General features: G+C 40.9%; 1 protein-coding gene across 25 annotated transcripts in view; it reads right to left on the bottom strand.

Annotated features, from left to right (window-relative positions):
• NRXN1 (neurexin 1) overlaps positions 1 to 25,718 on the bottom strand; it is a 1,265,182-nt gene that overhangs the window by 472,630 nt on the left and 766,834 nt on the right. Inside the window, exon 1 of one of the 25 annotated variants that reach the window (XM_073339222.2) lies at positions 435 to 1,365. The exons of 21 other annotated variants lie outside the window; for them this stretch is intronic. In XM_073339222.2, coding sequence (XP_073195323.1) covers positions 435 to 672 — 238 coding nt within the window. In that variant the 5' untranslated portion in view covers positions 673 to 1,365. Of the gene's footprint in view, positions 1 to 434; positions 1,366 to 25,718 lie in introns of those variants that run through there. 3 more of the 25 variants (XM_073339221.2, XM_073339220.2, XM_073339219.2) reach the window with 3 other exon arrangements.

Raw genomic sequence — 25,718 nt, 5'->3', positions numbered from 1 at the left:
GCGTCTCCTGGGACCCTGCGCTGGGGACTCCTTTGATCTGGGGCTCTCCCTCCTTCTCAGCAGCAGGCGGGTCAGGGGGAGGGTTCATTTACAAATGTCAGTCACCTAAGTCCGCCCCCCACATGCCCATGTTCAGACCGACCCCAGGGGCGCCTCCGCGGACAATAGGGAGTGGGGGGTGACCCGCATCCCCCCCTCCACGCGTCCACTCACCGTAGATCCCTGCCCTATGGCTCACTGACAGCAGATCCTTGCCCCCTATGGATCTCTGACCCCTGTGGACCATTGAGAGTAGCTCCCTGCCCCTGTGGATCACTGGCACTAGGACCAAAGAGGGCCGTGGTTCACGGACAGCAAATGGGCCAGACAAACACCACCAGCAACATGCACACAGGCTGCGGAGCTCGGGGTTACCGAACCGGCACCGAACCCACCGTGTCCGCCTCGCAAGGAAGCCGGTGACCTGTAGATAGCGATAGGCACTGAATGATGTTTGCTGCTGCCATGGAAATGGTGAATGTGGTGAGCACCCAAACTGGAGGCGCTCCACGCCACCCCGAGGAGGCCGCTGAGAGTGAGTGGAACTATCCAGAGCAGGGCCAGGCGACCTCCGGCGCCGCTGCTACTGCTGGTGGGGCCCGGCTCCGGGCTGCATTTCAGCAGCCCCCCCATCCTCTGCTGCACGGCGCGCCGGCCCGCGGGGTCCCCGGCAGGAGCAGCAGCCACAGCAAAGGTGGCAAACTTTGGAGAGAGGCGCGCACAGAGGCACCCCGCGCCCGGGGGCAGCTCACTTCGGCAGGGGGGCCATCTCTTCCTTTGGGGAAAGCTTCCGGGGATCCTTGGGTCCAGGTCGTCTTCTACCCCAAACAATCCGAAACATCGTCACAGGCGGAGAACCACAGTCAGTCCCGAGACTTCCCAGCGAGGGAGAGGGGGCAAAACCAAACCCCCACACTCAACCAACCGCTAGTTCCCCAGCGCTCCTGCTCACTGGCAATGCTCCCCAGTTACAAGTGTGCCAAGCATCGCCTCCTCCTCAGTAATCCACAGGGGAGCCAGTCAGGCCACAGTGGTGCTCCATACGAAAAAGGGGGAGGGGGAACCGCAGCAGCCGGCCGGCCGGCGCCGGAAAAGGGGAGAACACTCACCCCGCTGCTCGCCCCGCCGGTCCGCTCCGAACGGGGGAGCCTCGCGCACAAGCTCGCCCAGCGCGCTCTCACTCGCTCTCGCACACACGCTCTCATACAGAGCGAGGCAATAACCAGGCAGCTGCTCCGGCGCTCTCAGTGGTGACAGGCATACCCGAGGATGTTTTCAGGAGAATAGTGCGCCCCTATGAAAGAAGCTGGGTTGGGGGGAGGGGGGATAACTACGCTTGCGAAGAGAAGTGCTATGCAAATCTGCAGTCTCCGAACAGCAAATCACTGAAGCTTGGATGCAATGCAGAGGACGAGCCTATGTTAAAGAGGGAGGCTGAGTTCAGCTCCAATCCATTCGCCCCGCTTTTTCTCTTCCTTTCAGACGCCACATACTAAAGGAACATGTGTCAGGCAGTGCGGCGAGCATAAGCAAACGACCCCTCCTAATCTGCCATCAGATTCTGGTAACGAATTAGTCTAATGCGGGGCACCATTCCCCTCCTCCAACGGGTCGGATGTGCCGGTGTCTAGAAAGCTCACTTACAGCTTTAAAAGAATGACTTCGGGGGCTTTCATTGGACTAAACTTATCCCACCAGGTGTTCAAACCAGGTCTGCTGAACATGGCTTGCCACTATCCATCTCCTCAAGCGTCTGTTTTGATGAGCTGGTAATTACACACATCACTCCTAACAAAGAGTTCTCATTTTCCCTGACAATGTATGGCTGGGGAAAGCTAGGCAAACCAAAACACAACTAGGAAAGTGATTTAAATGCTTTGATACCGGAACAGCTGGCACAAAACAATGGAAGAAAACATTTGCCTGCATCGCTGCAGATTTAATCCAATATGTTGAAATACTGAATTTAGTATGCTGAATAGGCACATAAACACATATGCTCTTCCTCTTAAAAACAATATAAAAAAGCCATAAAAAGAAATTTCAAGTTTCACTATGAAATTATATAATTCAAATGAAAACGATATTCCCAAGGTATATTGTAGCTCATTGAACATGTATTACAAATTCAGATGCTTTTTAGAAGCCACCAGATGTAGAAGCATATTCCTTGCAATACCATACCTGGACACAACAGGGTGTGTTAACCACGGACTTTCAGCTCTCTTTATTCCAGCAGCTCCAGGCTTTTGTCTGTTTTCTGCTATGCTTTTAGCAGTGTTGTGATCTATGGGGTGAGTATGTGTGAGAGAAAAAAAGTGGGTGAAAAAGTAAAGAAACTTTTATATATATATATATATATATAATTTTAGGGCTGTCACGTGAGTAAAAATAATTGCAATTAATCATGAAATTAAAATAATTAATTTGATTAATCGACTGTTAATATAATACCACATATTTAAATATTTTTTTATTTTTCTACATTTTCAAATATATTGATTTCAGTTACAATATGGAATACAAAGTATACAGTGTTTATATTTATTTTTTAATTACAAGTGTTTGTACTGAAAAAAGACAAAAGAAATCATATTTTTCAATTCACCTCATACAAGTACTGTAGTGCAATCTTTTTATCATGAAAGTTGAACTTACAAATATAGAATTATGTACAAAAAACTGCATTCAAATATAGAACAATGTAAAATTTTAGAGCCTGCAAGTCTACTCAGTCCTACTTCTTCAGCCAATCGTTCAGACAAATAAGTTTGTTTACATTTTCAGGCGATAATGCTGCCCATTTCTTGTTTACAATGTCACCTGAAAGGGAGAACAGGTGTTCTCATGGTACTGTTGTAGCCGGTGTAGCAAAATATTTACCTGCCAGATGAGCTAAAGATTCATATGCCCCTTCATGCTTCAACCACCATTCCAGGGGACGTGTCCATGCTGATGACGGGTTCTCCTCGAAAACCATCCAAAGCAGTGCCGACTGACGCATGTTTATTTTCATCATCTGAGTCAGATGCCACCAGCAGGCTGATTTTCTTTTTTAGTGGTTTGGATTCTGTAGTTTCTGCATTGGAGTGTTGCTCTTTTACGACTTCTGAAAGCATGTTCCCTACATCATCCCTCCAGATTTTGGAAGGTACTTCAGATTCTTAAATCTTGGGTTGAGTGTTGCAGCTATCTTCATAAATCTCACATTAAGAATGGCCCTATTGGGTCAGAGCAAAGGTCCATCTAGCTCAGTATCCTGTCTTCTGACAGTGGCCAGTGCCAGGTGCCCCAGAGAGAATGAACAGAACAGGTAATCATCAAGTGATCCATCAGGTAAACATCAAGTGATCCATCCTCTGTCGCTCATTCCCATCTTCTGGCAAAGAGAGGCTAAGGACACCATTCCTGCCCATCCTGGCTAATAGCCATTGATGGACCTAGCTTCCATGAATTTATCTAGTTCTTTTTTGAACCCTGTTATGGTCTTGGACTTCACTACATCCTCTGAAAAGGAGTTCCACAGGTTGACTGTGCGTTGTGTGAAGAAATACTTCCTTTTATTTGTTTTAAACCTGCTGCCTATTAATATTGTTTGGTGACCCCTAGTTCTTGTGTTATGAGAAGTAGTAAACAACACTTCCTTATCTACTTTTCTCTATATCAGTCATGATTTTATAGACCTCAATCATATCTCCCTTTAGCTGTCTCTTTTCCAAGCTGAAAAGTCCCAGTCTTATTAATCTCTCCTCATACGGAAGACGTTCCATACCCCTATCATTTTTGTTGCCCTTTTCTGAACCTTTTCCAATTCCAATATATCTTTTTTGAGATGAGTCGACCACATCTGCACACAGTATTCAAGATGTGGGCATACCATGGATTTATACAGAGGCAACATGATATTTTCTGCCCTATTATCTATCCCTTTCTTAATTATTCCCAGCATTCTGTTTGCTTTTTTGACTGCTGCTGCACATTGAGTGGATGTTTTCAAAGAACTATCCACAATGACTCCAAGATCTCTTTCTTGAGTGGTAACAGCTCATTTAGACTCCATCTTTTTATATGTATAGTTGGGATTATGCTTTCCAATGTGCATTACTTTGCATTTATCAACATTAAATTTCATCTGCCATTTTGTTGCTCAGTCAGCCAGTTTTGAGAAATCCTTCACAGTCTGCCTGGGTCTTAACTATCTTTAGTAATTTTGTATCATCTGCAAATTTTGTCACCCCTTTTTCCACATCATTTATGAATATGTTGAATAGGACTGGTCCCAGAACAGACCCCTGGGGGACACCACTACTTACCTCTCTCCATTCTGAAAACTGACCACTTATACCTACCCTTTGTTTCCTATCTTTTAACCAGTTATCAGTCCATGAGAGCACCTTCCCTCTTATCCTGTGGCAGCTTACTTTGCGTAAGAGCCTTTGGTGAGGGATCTTGTCAAAGGCTTTCTGAAAATCTGAGTACACTGTATCCACTGGGTCCACATGCTTGTTGACCCCCTCAAAGAATTCTAGAAGATTGGTGAGGCATGATTTCCCTTTACAAAAACCATGTTGACTGTTCCTCAACAAATTATGTTTATCTGTATGTCTGACAATATTGTTCTTTTTTATGGTTTCTACCCATTTGACCGGTAATGAAGTCAGGTTTACAGGCCTGTAATTGCTGGGATCACCTCTACAGCCCTTTTTAAAAATTGGTGGCACATTAGCTATCCTCCAGCCATCTGGTACAGAAGCTGATTTAAATGGTAGGTTACAGATTACAGTTAGTAGTTCTGCAATTTCACATTTGAGTTCCTTTAGAACTCTTGGGTGAATACCATCTGGTCCTGGTGACTTACTACTATTTAATTTATCAATTTGTTCCAAAACCTTCTCTAATGATACCTCAATCTGGGACAGTTCCTCAGATCTGTCACCTAAAAAGAATGCCTCAGGTTTGGGAATCTCCCTCACATCCTCATGCAAAGAATTCATTTAGTTTCTCCGCAATGGCCTTATCATCCTTGAGTGCTCCTTTAGCACTTCAATCGACCAATGACCCCACTGGTTGTTTAGCAGGCTTCCTGCTTCTGATGTACTTACAAAGAAATGGCTATTACTTTTTGAGTCTTTGGCTAACTGTTCCTCAAATTCTTTTTTGCCCTTCCTAATTGTATTTTTACACTTCATTTGCCAGTGTTTATGCTCCTTTCTATTTTCCTCACTTGGATTTAACTTCCACTTTTTAAAGGATGCCTTTTTGCCTCTCACTGCTTCTTTTATTTTGTTGTTTAGCCATGATGGCTCTTTTTTGGTGTTCTTACTATGGTTTTTAATTTGGGGTATACATTTAAGCTGAGCCTCTATTATGGTGTCTTTAAAAAGTTTCCATGCAGCTTGCAGAGATTTCACTTTTGGCACTGTACACTTTAATTTCTGTTTAACTAACCTCCTCATTTTTGTGTAGTTCCTCTTTCTGAAATTAAATGCTAAAGTACTGAACATTGTTACCTTCTATGTGTTTTGTCAAATCTGCAGTGAAAGTGTTCTTAAAATGAACAACAACATGTACTGGGTCATCATCCGAGACTGCCATAACATGAAATATATGACAGAATGCAGGTAAAACAGAGCAGAGGACATACAATTCTCCCCCAAGGAGTTCAGTCACAAATGTAATCAATGCATTATTTTTTTAATGAGCATCTCAGCATGGAAGCATGTCCTCTGGAATGGTCACTGAAACATGAAGGGGCATACAAATGTTTAGCATATCTGGTATGTAAATACCTTGCAATGATGGCTACAAAAGTGCCATGCAAATGCCTGTTCTCACTTTCTGGTGAATTGTAAATAAGAAGAGGATAGTATTATCTCCTGTAAATGTAAACAAACTTGTTTGTCTTAGCAACTGGCTGAACAAGAAGTAGGACTGAGTGGACTTGTACGCTCTGAAGTTTTACATTGTTTTGTTTTTTGAGTGCAGTTATGTAACAAAAAAAATCTACATTTGTAAATTGCACTTTCAGAACAAAGAGATTGCACTACAGTACTTGTATAAGGTGAATTGAAAAATACTATTTCTTCTGTTTATCATTTTTACATTGCAAATATTTGTAATCAAAATATACACTTTGATTTCAATTACAACACAGAATACAAAATATATATGAAAGTGTAGAAAAACATCCAAAATATTTAATACATTTCAATTGGTATTCTCTTGTTTAACAATAAAATTAAAACTGCTATTAATCGCAATTCATTTTTATCACAATTTTTTTGAGTTAATCACGTGAGTTAACTGTGATTAATCAACAGATCATATATATATATATATTTATATATATATAAATTGAAAAGAATCCTAATATGAGTATACATTTTCTTAGACACTTTCTAACTAGGTTCACCGGGGGAAGGAGACCAAAACCCTGAGGTAAGTGGGGAAGTGGGATACCGGGAGGAAGCATGAGCAGGAGAGCCTGATGGTCGAGTTCAGGATCCTGATACAAGGAAGAAAGGACAGCAGCAGAATACAGACCCTGGACTTCAGAAAAGCAGACTTTGACTCTCTCAGGGAAGTGATGGGCAGGATCCCCTGGGAGAATAACATGAGGGGGAAAGGAGTCCAGGAGAGATGGCCTTACTTTAAAGAATCCTTATTGCGGTTACAGGAACAAAGCACCCCAATGTGTAGAAAGAATAATAAATATTGCAGGCAACCAACTTGGCTTCACAGTGAAATCCTTGTTGATCTTAAACACAAAAAAAGAAGCTCAGAAGAAGTGGAAGATTGGACAAATGACCAGGGAGGAGTATAAAGATATTGCTCAGGCATGCAGGAGTGAAATCAGGAAGGCCAAACCACACTTGGAGTTGCGGCTAGCAAGAGATGTTAAGAGTAAAAAGAAGGGTTTCTTGAGGTATGTTAGCAACAAGAAGGTGGTCAAGGAAAGTGTGGGCCCCTTACTGAATGAGGGAGGCAACCTAGTGACAGAGGATGTGGAAAAAGCTAATGTGCTCAATGCTTTTTTTGCCTCTGTCTTCAGGAATAAGGTCAGCTGCCAGACTACTGCACTGGGCAGCACAGTATGGGGAGGAGGTGACCAGCCCTCTGTGGAGAAAGAAGTGGTTTAGGACTATTTAGAAAAGCTGGACGAGCACAAGTCCATGGGGCCAGATGCGCTGCATCTGAGAGTGCTAAAGGAGTTGGCAGATGTGATTGCAGAGCTATTGGCCATTATCTTTGAAAACTCATGGTGATCGGGGAGGTTCCGGACGACTGGAAAAAGGCGAATGTAGTGCCCATCTTTAAAAAAGGGAAGAAGGAGGACCCGGGGAACTATAGGCCACCTCAGCCTCACCTCAGTCCGTGGAAAAATCATGGAGCAGGTCCTCAAGGAATCAATTCTGAAGCACTTAGAGGAGAGGAAAGTGATCAGGAACAGTCAGCATGGATTCACCAAGGGCAAGTCATGCCTGACTAATCTAATTGCCTTCTATGATGAGATAACTGGCTCTGTGGATGAGGGGAAAGCGGTGGACGTGTTATTCCTTGACTTTAGCAAAGCTTTTGACACGGTCTCCCACAGTATTCTTGCCAGCAAGTTAAAGAAGTATGGGCTGGATGAATGGACTATAAGGTGGACAGAAAGTTGGCTAGATCATCGGGCTCAATGGGTAGTGATCAATGGCTCCACGTCTAGTTGGCAGCTGGTATCAAGCGGAGTGCCCCAACGGTCGGTCCCGGGGCCGGTTTTGTTCAATATCTTCATTAATGATCTTGAGGATGGTGTGGATTGCACCCTCAGCAAGTCTGCAGATGACACGAAGCTGGGGAGAGAGGTAGACAGGCTGGAGAGTAGGGATAGGATCCAGAGGGACCTAGACAAATTGGAGGATTGGGCCAAAAGAAATCTGATGAGGTTGAACAAGGACAAGTGCAGAGTCCTGCACTTAGGACCGAAGAATCCCATGCACTGCTACAGACTAGGGACCGAATGGCTCGGCAGCAGTTCTGCAGAAAAGGACCTAGGGGTTACAGTGGACAAGGAGTCAGATATGAGTCAACAGTGTACCCTTGTTGCCAAGAAGGCCAATGGCATTTTGGGCTGTATAAGTAGGGGCATTGCCAGCAGATCGAGGGACATGATCGTTCCCCTCTATTCAACATTGGTGAGGCCCCATCTGGAGTACTGTGTCCAGTTTTGGGCCCCACACTACAAGAAGGATGTAAAAAGATTGGAAAGCGTCCAGCGGAGGGCAAGAAAAATTATTAGGGGTCTGGAACACATGACTTATGAGGAAAGGCTGAGGGAACTGGGATTGTTTAGTCTGCAGAAGAGAAGAATGAGAGGGGATTTGATAGCTGCTTTTAACTACCTGAGAGGTGATTCCAGAGAGGATGGATCTAGACTATTCTCAGTGGTAGAAGAGGACAGGACGAGGAGTAATGGTCTCAAGTTGCAGTGGGGGAGGTTTAGGTTGGATATTAGGGAAAACGTTTTCACTAGTTGGGTGGTGAAGCACTGGAATGCGTTACCTAGGGAGGTGGTGGAATCTCCTTCCTTTGAAGTTTTTATGGTCAGGGTTGACAAAGCTCTGGCTGGGATGATTTAGTCGGGGATTGGTCCTGCTTTGAGCAGGGTTGGACTAGATGCCCTCCTGAGGTCCCTTCCAGCCCTGAGATTCTATGATTCACCGGACACACTACAGCAGAGCAGCTGTGCTGATGTTGCACTTCTAGTGGAGACTAGCCCTTAGTCACTGAGTAAAGTTATGCACATGTATGGAGTCTAAGGCCTGGTGTACAGTAGAAAATTAAGTCATCTTAACTATATTGCACAGGGGCATAAAAAATCCACAGTCTCAAGAGGCATAGTTAAGCTGATTTAACATCCTGGTGTAAACAGTACTAGGTTGATGGAAAAATTATTCCATCAATTTTTTCCATCAACCTCGCTACCATCTCTCGGGGTGTTGGATTACCTAGGGCTAGTCTCTGCTAGAAGTGCTACATCCGTGCAGCTGCATTGCTGTAACGCATCTGGTGAAGAACTCTCCCATCGATATAATAACTCTACCTCCATGAGAGGTGGTAGCTATGTTGGTGGGAGAAGCTGTCCACATTGGCACTTGGGTCAGTGTAATTTATATTGCTCTGAGGTGTGGATTAGTTATAAATTATAAATTATAGCAGCACAAATTATACCAAAATAAGTAGGCTGGCAGCAGGTAGCACAACCTGAAAGCTCAGTGGGAAGAACAACAAAAAATAGACACTGGGGGCGGGGTCACCAGGCCCGTCCTACTGTATCTACAGTATCTACACTGAAGTGCTACAGCACTGCAACTGCAGCTGTGTGGTTCCACCACTGTTTCATTTCAAGTGTAGACAAGACCTTAAAGAGTTTTTTCTATCTATGGTACTTATAGCCCTCTGAGCACTTCACAATATTTAAAGTATTTGTCCTCACAACCTCCCTGTGAAGTGGAGATTATCACCATTTTACAAAGGGGAACTGAGGTACACAGGGCCAGATTAACTTTTTTTGGGCCTGACGCCAAACATATTTGTGGGCCCCCATGAGGGCAATGGAGCATGGTGCAGGGAGGTCAGTCCCTGGAGGTCAGGTCTAGTGACAACCTGCTAAATCAATGGCAGTGCGCTCTCCGGTCGAATCTGGTACTCCAGCTCCCAGAGAGGAGCAAGGTAAATTGACTGGAGAGTGTCGCCGATCAATGCAGCACAATGAAGACACTGGGGTAAGTGATATAGGTTACGTCAACTCCAGTTATGTTACTCACGTAGGTGGAGCAGCATAACATAGAGCAACTTACTTTGGTAGTGAAGACAAACCCTGAGTAGCACAACACCCGAATCCTTTTTTGGGTGCAAGACTAAGTGATTTGCCCAAGGTCACACAGGAAGTCTGTGGCACAGCAGGGACTTGTGTATCCCAAAGAGTAGGCTAGAGCCCTAGCCACTGGACCATACTTCCTAACTTTTTGAAACTGAAAAGACTGCAGGAAGAAGAAGAATAAAACCCAAAATGAAATTTCAAAAATTAAAAAAAAGAAGAAGAAAGGAAAATGAAAAAGAAAGTTAAAAGAAGTGGTTGTCTGGAATCTGCAAGACACTCATACAATTACAGACTCTAATGTATATTTCCTACTTGTGTAAATTATTTTTTGTTTCCAAAATTTCCTCCTGTATCTGTTACCACTTTGCCAGGTCATTATTCAATTGGTGAAACAGCTCCACAAAAAGAAGTTATTCCTCCCTGTCACTGAAACCAACCTTTCAATAACCTTTTCACATATAGTACTGCAGTTTTAAAAAACATCCATTATTGTCCTGACTGCTCATAATGACTATAGCCCTTCTACAGATGGGTAATTTAAAATGGATATGACTGGATATGGAAATGCAGTATTATCAATCATGCAGATAAATATTTAGCACAGATGGATATAAGGCTGACAAATGTTGAATGGGCCCTCTGTCTCTCAATCGTTCATCAGGAAACCAACTCTACTACTGCTTAAATGTGCAACATTTTTGCCATTAATTAAAAAAGGGAACAGAATTGGGCCACAGTTTAAGGTCTATTAGGTCTCAGCCTTGCAACAGTTTTGCTCCTTAGGGCCTGTCATAAATATAAAGGGAAGGGTAAACACCTTTAAAATCCCTTCTGGCTAGAGGAAAAACCCTTTCACCTGTAAAGGGTTAAGAAGCTAGGATAACCTCGCTGGCACCTGACCAAAATGACAAATGAGGAGACAAGAGACTTTCAAAGCTGGAGGGGGGGTGGGAAAGGGTCTGTGTCTGTCTGTGTGATGCTTTTGCTGGGGACAGAACAGGAATGGAGTCTTAGAACTTAGTAAGTAATCTAGCTAGATATGCGCTAGATTATAATTTCTTTAAATGGCTGAGAAAATAAGATGTGCTGAATAGAATGGATATTCCTGTCTTTGTGTCTTTTTGTAACTTAAGGTTTTGTCGAAAGGGATTCTCTATGTTTTTAATCTAATTACCCTGTAAGGTATTTACCATTCTGATTTTACAGAGATGATTCTTTTTATTTTTTCTTCTATTAAAATTCTTATTGTAAGAAACCGAATGCTTCTTTTCATTGTTCTTAAGATCCAAGGGTTTGGATTGGTGAGGATTTTTATCAAACCTTCCCCAGGAAGGGGGGTGCAAGGCTTTGGTGAGGATTTTGGGGGGAAAGACGTTTCCAAATGGCTCTTTCCCAGTAATAAACCTGGTTAGACATTTGGTGGTGGCAGCGAAAGTCCAAGGGTAAAAGGTAAAATAGTTTGTACCTTGGGGAAGTTTTAACTTAAGCTGGTAAAAGTAAGCTTAGGAGGTTTTCATGCAGGTCCCCACATCTGTATCCTAGAGTTCAGAGTGGGGAAGGAACCTTGACAGGGCCCCTTCAACCTGTGCAAAGCCCTGTTGACTATAAGAGAACTTGGAGTGAATGTAAGGCTTTTTGTAGATCCCTCTGCAAGATCAGAGCCTTAGTGTAAATCCTTACTACTGGACCTGCTGTTTCATTTATCATCCAGGAGCCTTTATAAAGTACCTAAATATCAGGTATGAATGAATAAAATAATTTGATTGTTAGGTACTTCATCTAATATTGTACAGTACGCCTTGAAGATGAAAAAGATCTATAAGTGCTAAGGTGTACTATTTATGCAGTGCACATATACAGATGCTGCTAAAGTTTCTAGTGCAAATCTGTGTTTGGAGACTTCTTGGAGAGAGCCCATAATGGCTCGTTTTTACGTGTTACAGTCTACCATGTTAATCAGGATTTAGGGACTCAAAACTATGGATCATTTGACTGCTGTATATTCCAACTAAGAGCTATGGGCACTGAGAGTAACAAACACCTAGCAGGTGCGGCTCTTCACATCAACAAATTGTGGCCATCACAACATCTGAGCCTTTATTAGCTTTTTCCGGCTTCTTAAGAACATAATATTTGAAGGAACACAAAGGGATGTCTGAAAAGTAGAGACTAAAGTTGCAAGATGATTTGTACTTTAAAAATTCTCAACACAATATTGAAATAAACTGCTCACTGTAAGTGAGCTTTCTGCTGTTCCTAACATTCTGATATTCCATGGAATTCAAGGCCTCCTACAGCAATGGATAAAAAAACTAGCAACAACACTAGGATCCTGCTCTCACTTTGTGCTCCTGTAATCCCCATCCCTCACTCCACCTCCTCTCCTTAGTTCTCCTTGGAGATATCAGCTAAAGCTCACTAACAGAAGTAAGAAATAACATATTTGAAAGAACAAAAAGAGGGTGGACCTTCCCAGTAACTCTATAGGATGTAGAGTAGCTGGGATTACTGTGTAAGGAGGTTACAGAGTTGAAAGATCATTTTCCAGTTTGGAAGGTGAGGTTCAGTCTGCAGCCAACACCATGGTCTGATGGCTGTTGTGAGTTATGTGATGTTTATATAAAATCAATAAAACACAGTTGCTCCATCCTGCCATGCAAGAGACACAGATTTGATTTCTGAGCATGGCTTCTCGTTGCCTGATCCCTCTGGCTGGGAGCAGTATGGAGTTAATGTTGGACTCATTTGAGGAAATAACACTTTATATCACTCTGCTCTGATTCTTGTAGCAGAGAGAGAAGCCAAGAGGAAACTTACCCAAGTTCTGGGGAAAGGTGTTGCATTGTAGGTCCTAGAAGAGACATGTAGGAAGCAAGCCACTGACAACAACAAAGAGGTTGCAGGTAGTGGGAATGACACGGGAAAGAGAAAATGGTGGGAGGAGAAAGGAAGAGATAAAAAAAGGGATAAGTAGGTCAAGAAGAATGGTGAAGAGAGAGGGAAGGGGAAAGAAGAGCAGCAGTGAGAAGGACAAGAAAGAAAGCAATAAAAGGGAGGAAGAATTCATGAAAGGTGGAGAAGGATGGAAAGAGGAAAAGGAGATTAACAGGTAGAAAGAATGTAGGGAAAGGACAAGAGGTAAAATCCTCTCTTTTTCATTTTTGTGACTGGGGAAAACATTTCTCTCTACTCTGAAGGAAATTGTGGTAGTCAGACACTTCCAGTCTTTTAATGTTTTTTTTAAAAAAAAAAAAAAAAACTAATTGGGAGTTCTTAACACTCAGAGTTAAGCTTTTTAATGAAAAGTAAAAGTTAAAAGTGTCTGCGAGTAAACACTGTTAAAACCTATGGTAAGCAACATTTCTTACTTAAAATAGGGGGATTTCAGAGTCATTTTTACCTCCTACTGACATGAGTGGAATATGAATCCCTGTTAGCTGTGTACTTAGGATAAAGGTAGGTGAAGTTGAAATGGATGTTGTCATAAGTATAAAGGGAAGGGTAAACACCTTTAAAATCCGTCCTGGCCAGAGGAAAAACCCTTTCACGTGTAAAGGGTTAAGAAGCTAGGATAACCTCGCTGGCACCTGACCAAAATGACCAATGAGGAGACAAGATACTTTCAAAAGCTGGGGGGAGGGAGAAACAAAGTCTGTGTGTTGTTTTTTTCCAGGAACAGAAAAGGAATGGAGTCTTAGAATTTAGTAAGTAATCTAGCTAGATATGTGTTAGATTCTGTTTTGTTTAAGTGGCTGATAAAATAAGCTGTGCTGAATGGAATGTATATTCCTGGTTTTGTGTCTTTTTGTAACTTAAGGTTTTGCCTAGCGGGATTCTCTATATTTTTTAATCTGATTACCCTGTAAGGTATTTACCATCCTGATTTTACAGAAGGGATTCTTTTACCTTTTCTTCACTTAAAATTCTTCTTTTAAGAACCTGATTGCTTTTTCATTGTTCTTAAGATCCAAGGGTTTGGGTCTGTGTTCACCTATGCAAATTGGTGAGGACTTTTATCAAGCCTTCCCCAGGAAAGGGGGTGTAGGGTTTGGGGAGGATTTTTGGGGGAAAGACGTTTCCAAGCAGGCTCTTTCCCTGTTATATATTTGTTAGACACTTGGTGGTGGCAGCAATAAAATCCAAGGGCAAAAGGTAAAATAGTTTGTACCTTGAGGAAGTTTTAACCTAAGCTGGTCAAAATAAGCTTTGGGGGTTTTTCATGCAGGTCCCCACATCTGTACCCTAGAGTTCAGAGTGGGGAAGAAACCTTGACAGATGTGGTTTTAATTCCCAAGGGCAGAGAACCCTGAACTTAAACCCAATTTGCTGATGTTTATGTTGTAATGCCAGCCTCCAGTGGCCCCACTTGAAGGACGACACTATGGTGGCAGGAGGGCTGGAAATATGGGCCTTGTCTAAACTAGTGAAAATAAGGGATTTATTTTTTATTAGTGTTAGCTCTGTCAAGCTAATGTAATTGGATGGAAACACCTACTCAACACCTAGGACTTGTCTACAAATATCATATGCTATAATCAAGCTAAAAGTGTTAAACCATGTCTGCTTTGGTGTTAAATGGGGTTTTCATTCCAGTTAAATTAGTGAGGGTATGTGTACAATTCAACTGGAAGGCATGAGTGTAGTATGTGTAGACATACCTGTGCTAGCTTTGATCTTTGATTCTCCCAATGTTGCTGAAGAAATTGGCACTGTAGCACCACAGAAGAATGCGATCCCTGACTACAACCAAAATTCTACTAATTTGGACTCCTCAGCAACTGCTCCTGCTAGAAAAAAGGTGCAAGAACAGTTTGCAAATTAATCATCATGTAGATAGATGAAGATCAAGAGTGAATGCCTATAATAGAATCCAGAGTTGCGGGACACTGCTAAATATATATTCAGTATGAATACCCTAATGATACACAATCCCTGTTTATTGTTTAAAGGTCTCTAAACAATAGGAACAATGTATGGATTACTGCACCTTCTGTACCATGTGTTGCATACAGGCTGTGGGCTCTGTGGCTGTTTATTGGAACATTAAGTGAGGTATTATGCTGTCAGATAAAATAAAATGAAAGGCTGGCGTAAGCGCAGGTGCAAGTCTCCCTAGATGGAAAGTCCACTGGGAGGAAGTTGCAGTGGCAAAAATTTGTCACAGCCTCTGCTTCATTACAGGGGTGCAGAGATAGCCAGAATAATCTCAAAACAGACTGTGCTGGTTAGGGAGTCAGTGTAGCTGGGGTAGCCAAGAAGTGCTGATTCAACATATCCTCTGAGAATTTTTTTCCTAATGGGGTTTCTCTGGAGTCTTCCTGGACAAAGATTCCAGCTGCCTTCCTCCAGTAAAACTGGAAGGAAACAATATGGCAGTGCCATTGCTTGTCTTCCCTAAGTGAATCACTTCTGGCACAGGGATGTGTAATGTAAAACAGTTTGGAATTCCACCCTGGCAGTCATACCAGTATATAATTTCTTTAAGATCTGGCACCAAGTCTGCTACAAAAAAACTATATACATTCTTGTTGAAAAATGTTAGTCTACACGATCAGCAAATTTGAGCTAAATCAAACAATGCAGCCATTTCTTTTACACACCCAGAAAGCACTAGTCAATATTGTGCACAAATAAGACAGAGAGGCAAAAAAGAAGCAGAGACCACTAACTACTTCTAACTTTAAAATGTTCAAATATAGCTTTTGTTTCAAATTTGCTTTTAAAAAAGTATCACAATTGAGCTAAGACTTTGCATTCCAGCTTGTAGCAGCAAGCAAATGTCTATATCTAAGTTATAAACCCCTAAATATAGGAGTTTAAAATGGAGATGACATTTTTAAATGTAGTGGTGCAAGTAGTGCCAATATAACCTAATATATTAGCCCTGACGGGATGGAGATTTGATTGCTGGTTTCAAAAACCTCTCTGTGGCTCCATTCAAATTGCATAATTATTCTATATCCTTCAAGTTCTTTAACATACATTTCAAATGGCATGTTGTATGTTCTAAAATATTTATTTTTGGGAGACTATTTGATTACCACCCCACACACACTTTCAAAAGATATATATGACCTCAGAGGTACATGAAAAAAATCATTAATCAGGTTTATACTGTGCACCAATTTTATGTATTTATTTATTTATTTTGTGTGGAAGACTTACTTTTTTCCAAGATTTCCTCACTTATGTTGCCAAACTGATTCCCCGAGAGAGCCATGTGTTTATCTTGACAGGTGTGAGTGAGATCTGAGTCTCGGTGGAATTGTTACTGGTTGCTTTGAGGTACAGTAGAAAACATTAAATTTGCAAACTGATGAACAATTCTGTAATGGCAGTTGAAAACAAAAACAAGGGAGGTCCCAGTGAAGGAAGAGAAAAAAAATGCAATTTCTTGCTGCTACAGCTTGGAAAGAAAATCACTGTTGCCTTTGGTATGCTATCTTAAAAAAAAAAAAATCTCCATACTGACAATGACAAAACTTCATTAATTAAAGATAGCAGCTTCTAAATATTAAATAGTTCATTGCCTTAGTTGTGTACAATTAGGATTTCTCAACCCTGAGTTGTAATGTGCTCCATTTCTGCAATCCATATCAAAAATATAATTAAAACAATAGGTGTTTTTAACCAACACACTGAAGCAGTTTCAAGCAAGATGAAACAAGCCAGTATCTCTTCCAACCAGCCATATATTTTGCTTTTAATTATGATTTGATATGTACTGTGTATGTGTATATTTGCATCTGTATGCGCACGTGTAAGATCAGAACATAAGGGGGAAAACAAAACTACCACCCCTAACACTTCCTCAGTAAGTCATCTTCTGGGAATGTGCTGCTGAATTAGGTAGAAACCTATACCAGCACCCCAAAGAATAGCTACAGTACATGCAACTTCAGCTTTGATACAGTATATCAAATCCTTAATTTCTTTTTTCAGTTTCCCATGTAAATTTTCACCTTGCTTCAGTATTAACAAATGTCCACTTGAGACTTAAAGAGCATTTTATAGTCAAGCTCCCCCCCCTTTTTATTTACTTCAAGAACAATTTAGCAGTCAAGCCTCAGCAGAGGGATAAGAAAATAGATACAGTGAAAGGAGAGCAAGAGCATGGTTCCTCTCTCCTTCAGCACCAGCACCCAGAAACAGTATGAAACCAATGGATCATGAAGAAAAGCAATTTCCTACTTCAGGGATTAAGCAGTGCCCTCTTTTGTATTGTTAAATGAAAGTTTTATATTTTTTTTCAAGTAATACTGATTTTTTTTCCAATTTAAATAAATACACTCTAGAGAAGCTATAACAGATCCCAAAACATATCCCTTCCTAGCTAATCAATAGCACAGATAAAACCATTATGTTGTACTTCTTTGAGCATTCCTACTGATGGAGCAAGAAAAATTAAGCTGCTACACAAGCCAAAGATAATTACCTTAAAAAGGAAGAATTTCAAGTGATACATGAGATCTCTTGTTTTCTTGATGACAAATATAGGTGATTTTAATATAAAAAATATATATATAATTATGTTGCAGCATTCAAACAGAGACAGGTATCTAAGTTTTACTAGTATAGTACAAGCTTTCCCAAACAAGTGGCATCGCAGAGTTAATTACTCCTCTGTCTGTATTCAGTTAAGGCTCTGGATCATATATAATATGCTCTTTTATAATATGAACCTAAGTATCCCTTTGGTAGTGGGATGAAGATGTGAGTTCTATTCCTGTCTCTGCCACAGACTTCCTGTGAGACCTTGGGCAAATCACTGCAAACCACTGCTCATATAAGAATCAGTTGACAAGAGGAGTCAGTGGTACTATTCCCATGAGCAAGGACAACTTGCATGGGTAAAATTTGTCAGAATTGGACCACTAAGGCCCAATTCTTAGAAGGGGCTGAATACCTCTATTTCCAATTGCAATCAATCAGGTACTGTGTGCCTTAATTTCCTCATATGTAAAACTGGGATAACAACTTGTAAGTATTTCACAGTGTGAGACTAAATACTATCTTTAAAGTATTCTGAGATAACTGGATGATAAGTGTTAAAATATCTAAGAATTATACTTAGTATTCCCATTGATCTGTGAGCCCTCATCAATTTTACAATTAATTATGAATAGGAAAGTATAGGTCCCAATCCTGCAAACCTCTGTTCACCCTTACTTAATGAGTCTAATATGAGAGAGAACTATTCATGTAAATGTGGTTTGTAGGATCACGCCCATCCTCCCAAGTTATGATTTCAAATAATAGCTGTACATATAAAGACTTTGGGGACAGAAACTCATTTAGCTTATCCCACAATTGCATTTTCAGCTTTTTTTTTAAAAGAGTCATGTTTAAGGAAGCTACATATTTTCTTGGCTCAGATCTGGCATACACCGTGTACTTAAATAAAAGAAACCCAAATTATCTTTCTATGAGAGGTTGTGACAGAAAAGAAAATGCAAAAAAATTCAGCTATGACTGTATGCCTCAATCCAAATTTGCCTTATTTTGCCAGTGCATTCAAAAATGTAATAAAGAATGTTTAATCTTTAAGGGTTTTCAGTTTTGCTTGCTTTTCTCAGTTTATGTCAAAACAATAATAGAAGTAGTGGAGCTGTGGAGGTATATGTATACTCGTACGAAGAGGAATGCACAAATACAGATTTTTTAAATGCTGCTATAATACTAATTTTTAAACAAGTACCAAGGGCTGGATCCTAGCGCCCATCAAAGACAATGGCAAAATTCTCATTGCCTCCCATAGGAAACCAACTGGGCCCTAAGTATAGATTATTAACCTGGAGCCTGATCCTTCAATCCTTGCATGCCCAGAACAGCCACTGACTGCCACAGGGTGTTTTGGGTGCACTAGAAACACAGGCTCAGGGGCCAGCTCATGTTATGTTACATTCAGTATTGCTGCCCAGATAAACTTTCAGAAGCTGGCTCTTTGTTTAGAAAGTTTTCAGAAACACTATATTGAGCCAATAGACTATTATAGTTCCTTCACATTTAACAGGCTAGAAGTACTTGTGGCACCTTAGAGACTAACCAATTTATTTGAGCATGAGCTTTCGTGAGCTATGGCTCACTTCATCAATGCATCCGATGAAGTGAGCCGTAGCTCACGAAAGCTTATGCTCAAATAAATTGGTTAGTCTCTAAGGTGCCACAAGTACTCCTTTTCTTTTTGTGAATACAGACTAACACGGCTGCTACTCTGAAACCTGTCATTTAACAGGCTGTCAATCCATGGAGCCTTTTCCACTTTGATGTGCACAAAGAACTGCCAGTAATGTTAACCAGGGTTATGCACAAGTATTGGGTGGCACACCTAGTATGGATTGCTATGCTGTTTCCATATCCCTGATCCTTTCAGAGCAGTTGTTTATTTGCTGCACAGGGTTGTGGTGCATATGCTTCTGATTTTGGGAGTTATCTTAACAACAACATTTAGCACTTATATAGTGCTTTTCATAGAAGGATAAGCATACATAAGTCCATACTACACCGTCATTATCATGGGCAAAACTCCAAAGTTCTTACTTAGTTTTCACTCAATCCTTACTCAGGAAACACTCTAATCGGAGGCATTGAGAAACTAAACGTGATGTGATACAGAGTAACTCTTCAAATACTAAGACCGCTTGTCTCCCATTGACTTCAATCCTATAAATTAATGTAAAATAACAAAAAAAAGAATTGTTCCTTCAGTCTGACTTGTGTATGATAAGGGAAGGTGAAGCTGAAGTCATTCCAATAGTTTATGAATGGCAGAGCACATAGAGATAAGGTTTACATAGCCAAAATACTTTTGAGCTCTAAAGCAGCGTGGCTTTGCACTGACTAGATTATACATAAGAGTCTAACGGACTGATCCTCTGCAGATGTGAATCTGGATATCTCCTTTCAAGTTAATGGAATTACATCAATTTATACCAGCCCAGGACTTGGCCAATATCTTAGTGCTAAAATATTTCAATACAATCAATATGAAATATAAATTATTAAACCCTATTTTTATTCTCACCTCCTTTGCTAATGATCAATTTATTATTAATGCAAAAAGAGATTTAGAGCAATGCTCTTGTCATTAAAATAAAGACCCATTTCATACAGAGGATACCCTGCAAGTGTACTTGCTTCTCATGGAATTCTTCCAGAAGATTGGATCTATATACATTATAATATCAATGTTTTAAATTGGTTATGAGTTATTGAATGGCACAGTGGGAAATAACATAAAACTTGAATAACTTTTAAGGTAGATTCTGTTATGTGGGAGAACTTCAACCATTCAACTTGCAATACATACAGTAAAGCTATATAATACATACAGTATATTTTATTATTGTTCCCTTGCACTTATATAGCATCTTATATCAGAGGAGCTTTATGAATTATAAACAGTATGGGTCAATCCTGCTCCCAATAGCTTAACTCAGATTGACAAGAGTTGGGCAGCTAGACTCATAGGATTATTACATATGTGAGAAAAATCCTACATCTTGACTGGCTGAAATTAATCATGTGATGTGTCAGAGAGGATTTTGTTTCTTCCCTCTCCATGCAGAAATACTGGGAAGGTTTGGGACAATGTAAAGTAGACAGATTTCTAAAATAATTAGCTGCAGAGAATTCCCTGGTAATTATTATTTAGTATAGCTCACAGCAGGTAAGTAATAGTCCTTTTATTTGTTTGTTTGTTCATTCCTAGACATCTAACTTCATATCCTGTTAGAATACTAATTTCAAAAGGACAAACATTATACTGTGAAATGTATGGCCATAATGATGAGATTTGCAAATATTTCTGATGACATTCACCATGTGTACAAGTACGTATATAGCTATTGTTGGGAGATGGCATGGATAACTGAGAACAAGGCTGGCTGTTGGAAATCTTCCAGAGTTCTAATCCAAGCTCTGTTACTGAACTGTGGTGTGACCTTTGGCAAGTCATTTCAGCTTCCCCGTATGTAATGTTGGAGAGATAATACTACCTTTACAGCATTTCTGCAGAAAAGGACTTGGGGATTACAGTGGATGAGAAGCTGGATGTGAGTCAACAGTGTGCCCTTGTTGCCAAGAAGGCTAACGGCATATTGGACTGCATTAGTAGGAGCATTGCCAGCAGATAGAGGGAAGTCATCGTTCCCCTTTATTCAGCACTGGTGAGGCCACATCTGGAGTACTGCGTCCAGTTTTGGGCCCCTCACTACAGAAAGGATGTGGACAAATTGGAGAGAGTCCAGCGGAGGGCATCAAAAATGATTAGGGGGCTGGGGCACATGACTTATGAGGCTGAGGGAACTGGGCTTATTTAATCTGCAGAAGAGAAGAGTGAGAGGGGATTTGATAGCAGCCTTCAGCTACCTGAAGGGGGGTTCCAAAGAGGATGACGCTTAGCTGTTCTCAGTGGTGACAGATGACAGAACAAGGAGCAATGGTCTCAAGTTGCAGTGCGGAAGATCTAGGTTGGATATTAGGAAACACTATTTCACTAGGAGGGTGGTGAAGCACTGGAATGGGTTACCTAGGGAGGTGGTGGAATCTCCATCTTTAGAGGTTTTTAAGGCCCGACTTGACAAAGCCCTGGCTGGGATGATTTAATTGGGGATTGGTCCTTCTTTGAGCAGGGGGTTGGACTAGATGACCTTCCAACCCTAATCTTCTATGATTCTATGATGCGGTGGCAGTATGTGCAATAATTAATGTTTGCACAACATTTTGAACTTGACAAATGCTAAATATTATTGTTTTTATTAATTTCTTGTTGTGGTAAATATGCAAATGTATTGTTCTTCAAGACAAATATTGTTTTTGACTTTCTTTGGTCAATATTTAGCTCTGCCGTCATTACATCTTGCCCTTGATCTTATTTATCTTAGAGATAGATAAACCAGGGCAAAAAGTTTAGGGGCCCAAAACTACAGGCCCAATTTGTAAATCAGGCAGTTGAACATCCTGGGTCCCATATGAAGACATAAGTGGATGTTTGAATACACAGAATGAAAGAATGTCCAATTCGGAAGGCACACCTTCAAGCCTGTGGTTGCAGCTTTAGAGGCTGAGGCTGAAAAATGATTTCCAAGGCTCAATTAACCCTACGATCAAAGCCTGAGTAAAACAACTTTGCTTGTTTGAGGGAGCTGAAGGAAAAATAATTCTCACTCCCAACCAAGATATGGGGTGTGCAGCACCTACAGAGCCAGATCAGGTCCAGCGGCACGGGAGTTGGGGATCCTGGGTATGCGGCAGCACCTCCTGCTTGAAGTAACAATAGCAACCAAATGTACAGTTTCCATCATAAACAGGGTTTACAGTTTTGGTCAATGGCTTTCAGTATGCCCACTCTAAAAAATTTTCCAGAGCCCCTAACCAGGTCTAGTTATTGTTGCAGAGTGAATGCAATACAATGCTCCCTCCCTACACAGGCTGACATCCCTGTGGGTCAGCGCTGGCCACACTCCTGATATGCCCCAAACACACATCATTTCTTCTCCTTCTCTATGGTGAGCTGCACTGAGCTCCCACTGAGAGCTATTCTGCAGCGCACAGGGATGGCTGGAGTTCCCCTGTGCAAGGTACCTGTCTCAGGATTTAGTTCTGAATTAATAATCTCTTTACAGATAATTCTGATTATTGAACATCCTTTTAGCAGGACACTCTTGTCTGTAGTCCCCATTTTCTCCTTTCTTCAAAAAAATGGTTTCCTTTGATCCATATTGTACTGTAAAAATAGACCTGTTGCAACTCACTCTTCCTTGGATTGCTGATGGCTGCATTGTATATACTAAGAGAAATATCTCAAAATAGACTTTTCAGGCATGTGAGCCTCTTCAGAAAACTTTTGTACGGGCTTTACAATACATATCTGCAATTCTCTGACACTGATTTAAAAACAATAAATTATGGTTTACAATTTCAGTGTGGATCCTTCATCACTATAATATTAGTGAAACAGAAAAGCACCTAAATAATATAGGGATTGCAGTGGCAATACTGAACAACTGATACACCAAAGAAACTTCACTATTTCTGATCAAATTTACAAGAGCAATCTGACACCCATCAAGTGCAAGAGTCGTCATCACCACAGCATGATGGAAAACCTTTCAATCAGTGAACAGAATGCCACCATGGGAAGTAGGGGGACAGGAGTCAGAGGAGGTGGGGAAGAGTGGAAATAGGGACAGGAAGGAAACAGTAGAAGAGAAGAATTTTAATCTATGTGTCCTACAAAATAAAAACCAGGAGCGTTTTGATTTATGGGGGCTCTAATTCCATCAATGGAATCCAGTGACATGAGAACAAATCCCTAAGATTCACAATTATTTATTTTCCCAATATATTATGGAACTGACAGTTAAACACGAGGATGCTTCTCTAATCTGGAGAGGGAATGGGAAACTCCTGCTAATCCCCTTTCAAAAGTGCCTTAGCATCAAAATGGGGTGACTATATTTCAGATTAAAAGCACTGAAAGAACAAGATGATTTTGTCCCATCCCCAAAATACACGAGGTCTAAGAGATCCAGGAAACAGTCTTGTATTACTAAAGTCTGAAATACACAATGTGGCTTTGATTTGTTGTACACAAGCTTGACTTTTCTCCAAGCTGCATAAGAGTGTTTACAATTTCATTGATTCATAACTGTCCAATTAAATATAATCTTTGTTTACTCAACAAGGACCATTATTATGTCATTATTTTCCTCCTGGCTTCTAGGAAGCCAAGCACTGCTTGGTTCAATAGAATATCATAATGAGCTGGGTTTTTTGTCTTCTCCCCACCCTAACACATTTTCCAGTATATGGTATTTAAAATGTACATGCCCGGGTACGTACACACACACACACACACACACACACACACAAAACCAAGTTGCACTGTCCACCATATTACAAAGCAAAAGCTTTTCTGCATCCCTGAGAATTCATCGTGACTGCATCTTGACTGAGTATTGACTGCTGGTCAGAAAACCATATCTATAAAGCAGACCATTGAGCTTTGTAATAAAGAAAGGAGAGAGAGAGAGAGAAAGAGAGAGAATAAGAGCTCTAATGTCTTGTTTATGTACCCTTCACAGCATTTTAGAGATGCTCAGCAGTCCCCAACCAAGCTTCTGTTCATATGCGTTTTTGATTAAGGCAATACATATCAAGACAATCTAATATTAATGTGCAATTTACTAAATGAATGAAAAAGAAAGGCAATCTTCAGAAACACTTTAACTAAACAATCATTGAATACTTAGGCTCATTTAACTCTTCTTTATTAAATACATGCTTTATTGTAACTCCCAGAAACATCTGTAATATATTTTAAATATCCAAGTCTAGCACTGCATGATTGGTGGCATTAAATCTTGTTTACAACACAGCTCTGTGAGAGAAAATATATTTTTTTCCTTGAGAATAGTTCATAAGCAGTGACAGGTTTAAATTGTAACTGTACCTATCAAATATCTGCCAACCCCCTCTTGTTTCTCCTTTTCTTTTTCTACCTTTCCCCAGTACTTCTGTCATAAATATAAAGGGAAGAGTAAACCCCTTTGAAATCCCTCCTGGCCAGGGGAAAGCTCCTCTCACCTGTAAAGGGTTAAGAAGCTAAAGGTAACCTCGCTGGCACCTGACCAAAATGACCAATGAGGAGACAAGATACTTTCAAAAGCTGGGAGGAGGGAGAGAAACAAAGGGTCTGTGTGTCTGTCTATATGCTGGTCTTTACCGGGGATAGACCAGGAATGGAGTCTTAGAACTTTTAGTAAGTAATCTAGCTAGGTATGTGTTAGATTATGATTTCTTTAAATGGCTGAGAAAAGAATTGTGCTGAATAGAATAACTATTTCTGTCTGTGTATCTTTTTTGTAACTTAAGGTTTTGCCTAGAGGGGTTCTCTATGTTTTTGAATCTAATTACCCTGTAAGATATCTACCATCCTGATTTTACAGGGGGGATTTCTTTATTTCTATTTACTTCTATTTTTTATTAAAAGTCTTCTTGTAAAAAACTGAATGCTTTTTCATTGTTCTCAGATCCAAGGGTTTGGGTCTGTGGTCACCTATGCAAATTGGTGAGGCTTTTTATCCAACATTTCCCAGGAAAGGGGGGGTGCAAGTGTTGGGAGGATTGTTCATTGTTCTTAAGATTCAAGGGTCTGGGTCTGTAGTCACCTAGGCAAATTGGTGAGGCTTTTTACCAAACCTTGTCCCGGAAGTGGGGTGCAAGGTTTTGGGAAGTATTTTGGGGGGGAAGGACGCGTCCAAACAGCTCTTCCCCAGTAACCAGTATTAGTTTGGTGGTGGTAGCGGCCAGTCCAAGGACAACGGGTGGAATATTTTGTACCTTGGGGAAGTTTTGACCTAAGCTGGTAAAAATAAGCTTAGGAGGTTTTTCATGCAGGTCCCCACATCTGTACCCTAGAGTTCAGAGTGGGGGAGGAACCTTGACAACTTCTCTCTAAGATCCTCACACTATTTACATATGGAGCCAGATTCTCAGCCAGTGTGAATCACATAACTAAACTGATGCAACTCCATCAACTTCAGTGGCATTATGCTTTTTAACCCTTTTTTTTAAATCAGGCCCTCGAATTACAACTTTGATATTTGTGTCCATTAACTAGAATATTTTGTCAAATTTTAAATAATGGCATTTGATTGTATATTCAGAAATAATATTGAGGCCAGGTCTGTATTAAAAAGTTAGGTTGACCCAGCTATGTCACTCAGGGGTATGAAAAATCCACACTGCTGAGCGACGTAGTTAAGCCGACTTAACCCCTGGTGCAGACAGTAGGTAGCTACTGCGTCTT

Source organism: Lepidochelys kempii, chromosome 3, assembly GCF_965140285.1.
Source record: "Lepidochelys kempii isolate rLepKem1 chromosome 3, rLepKem1.hap1, whole genome shotgun sequence".
NCBI lineage: Eukaryota > Metazoa > Chordata > Testudines > Cheloniidae > Lepidochelys > Lepidochelys kempii.
This window is presented reverse-complemented; position numbering and strand designations above follow the sequence as displayed.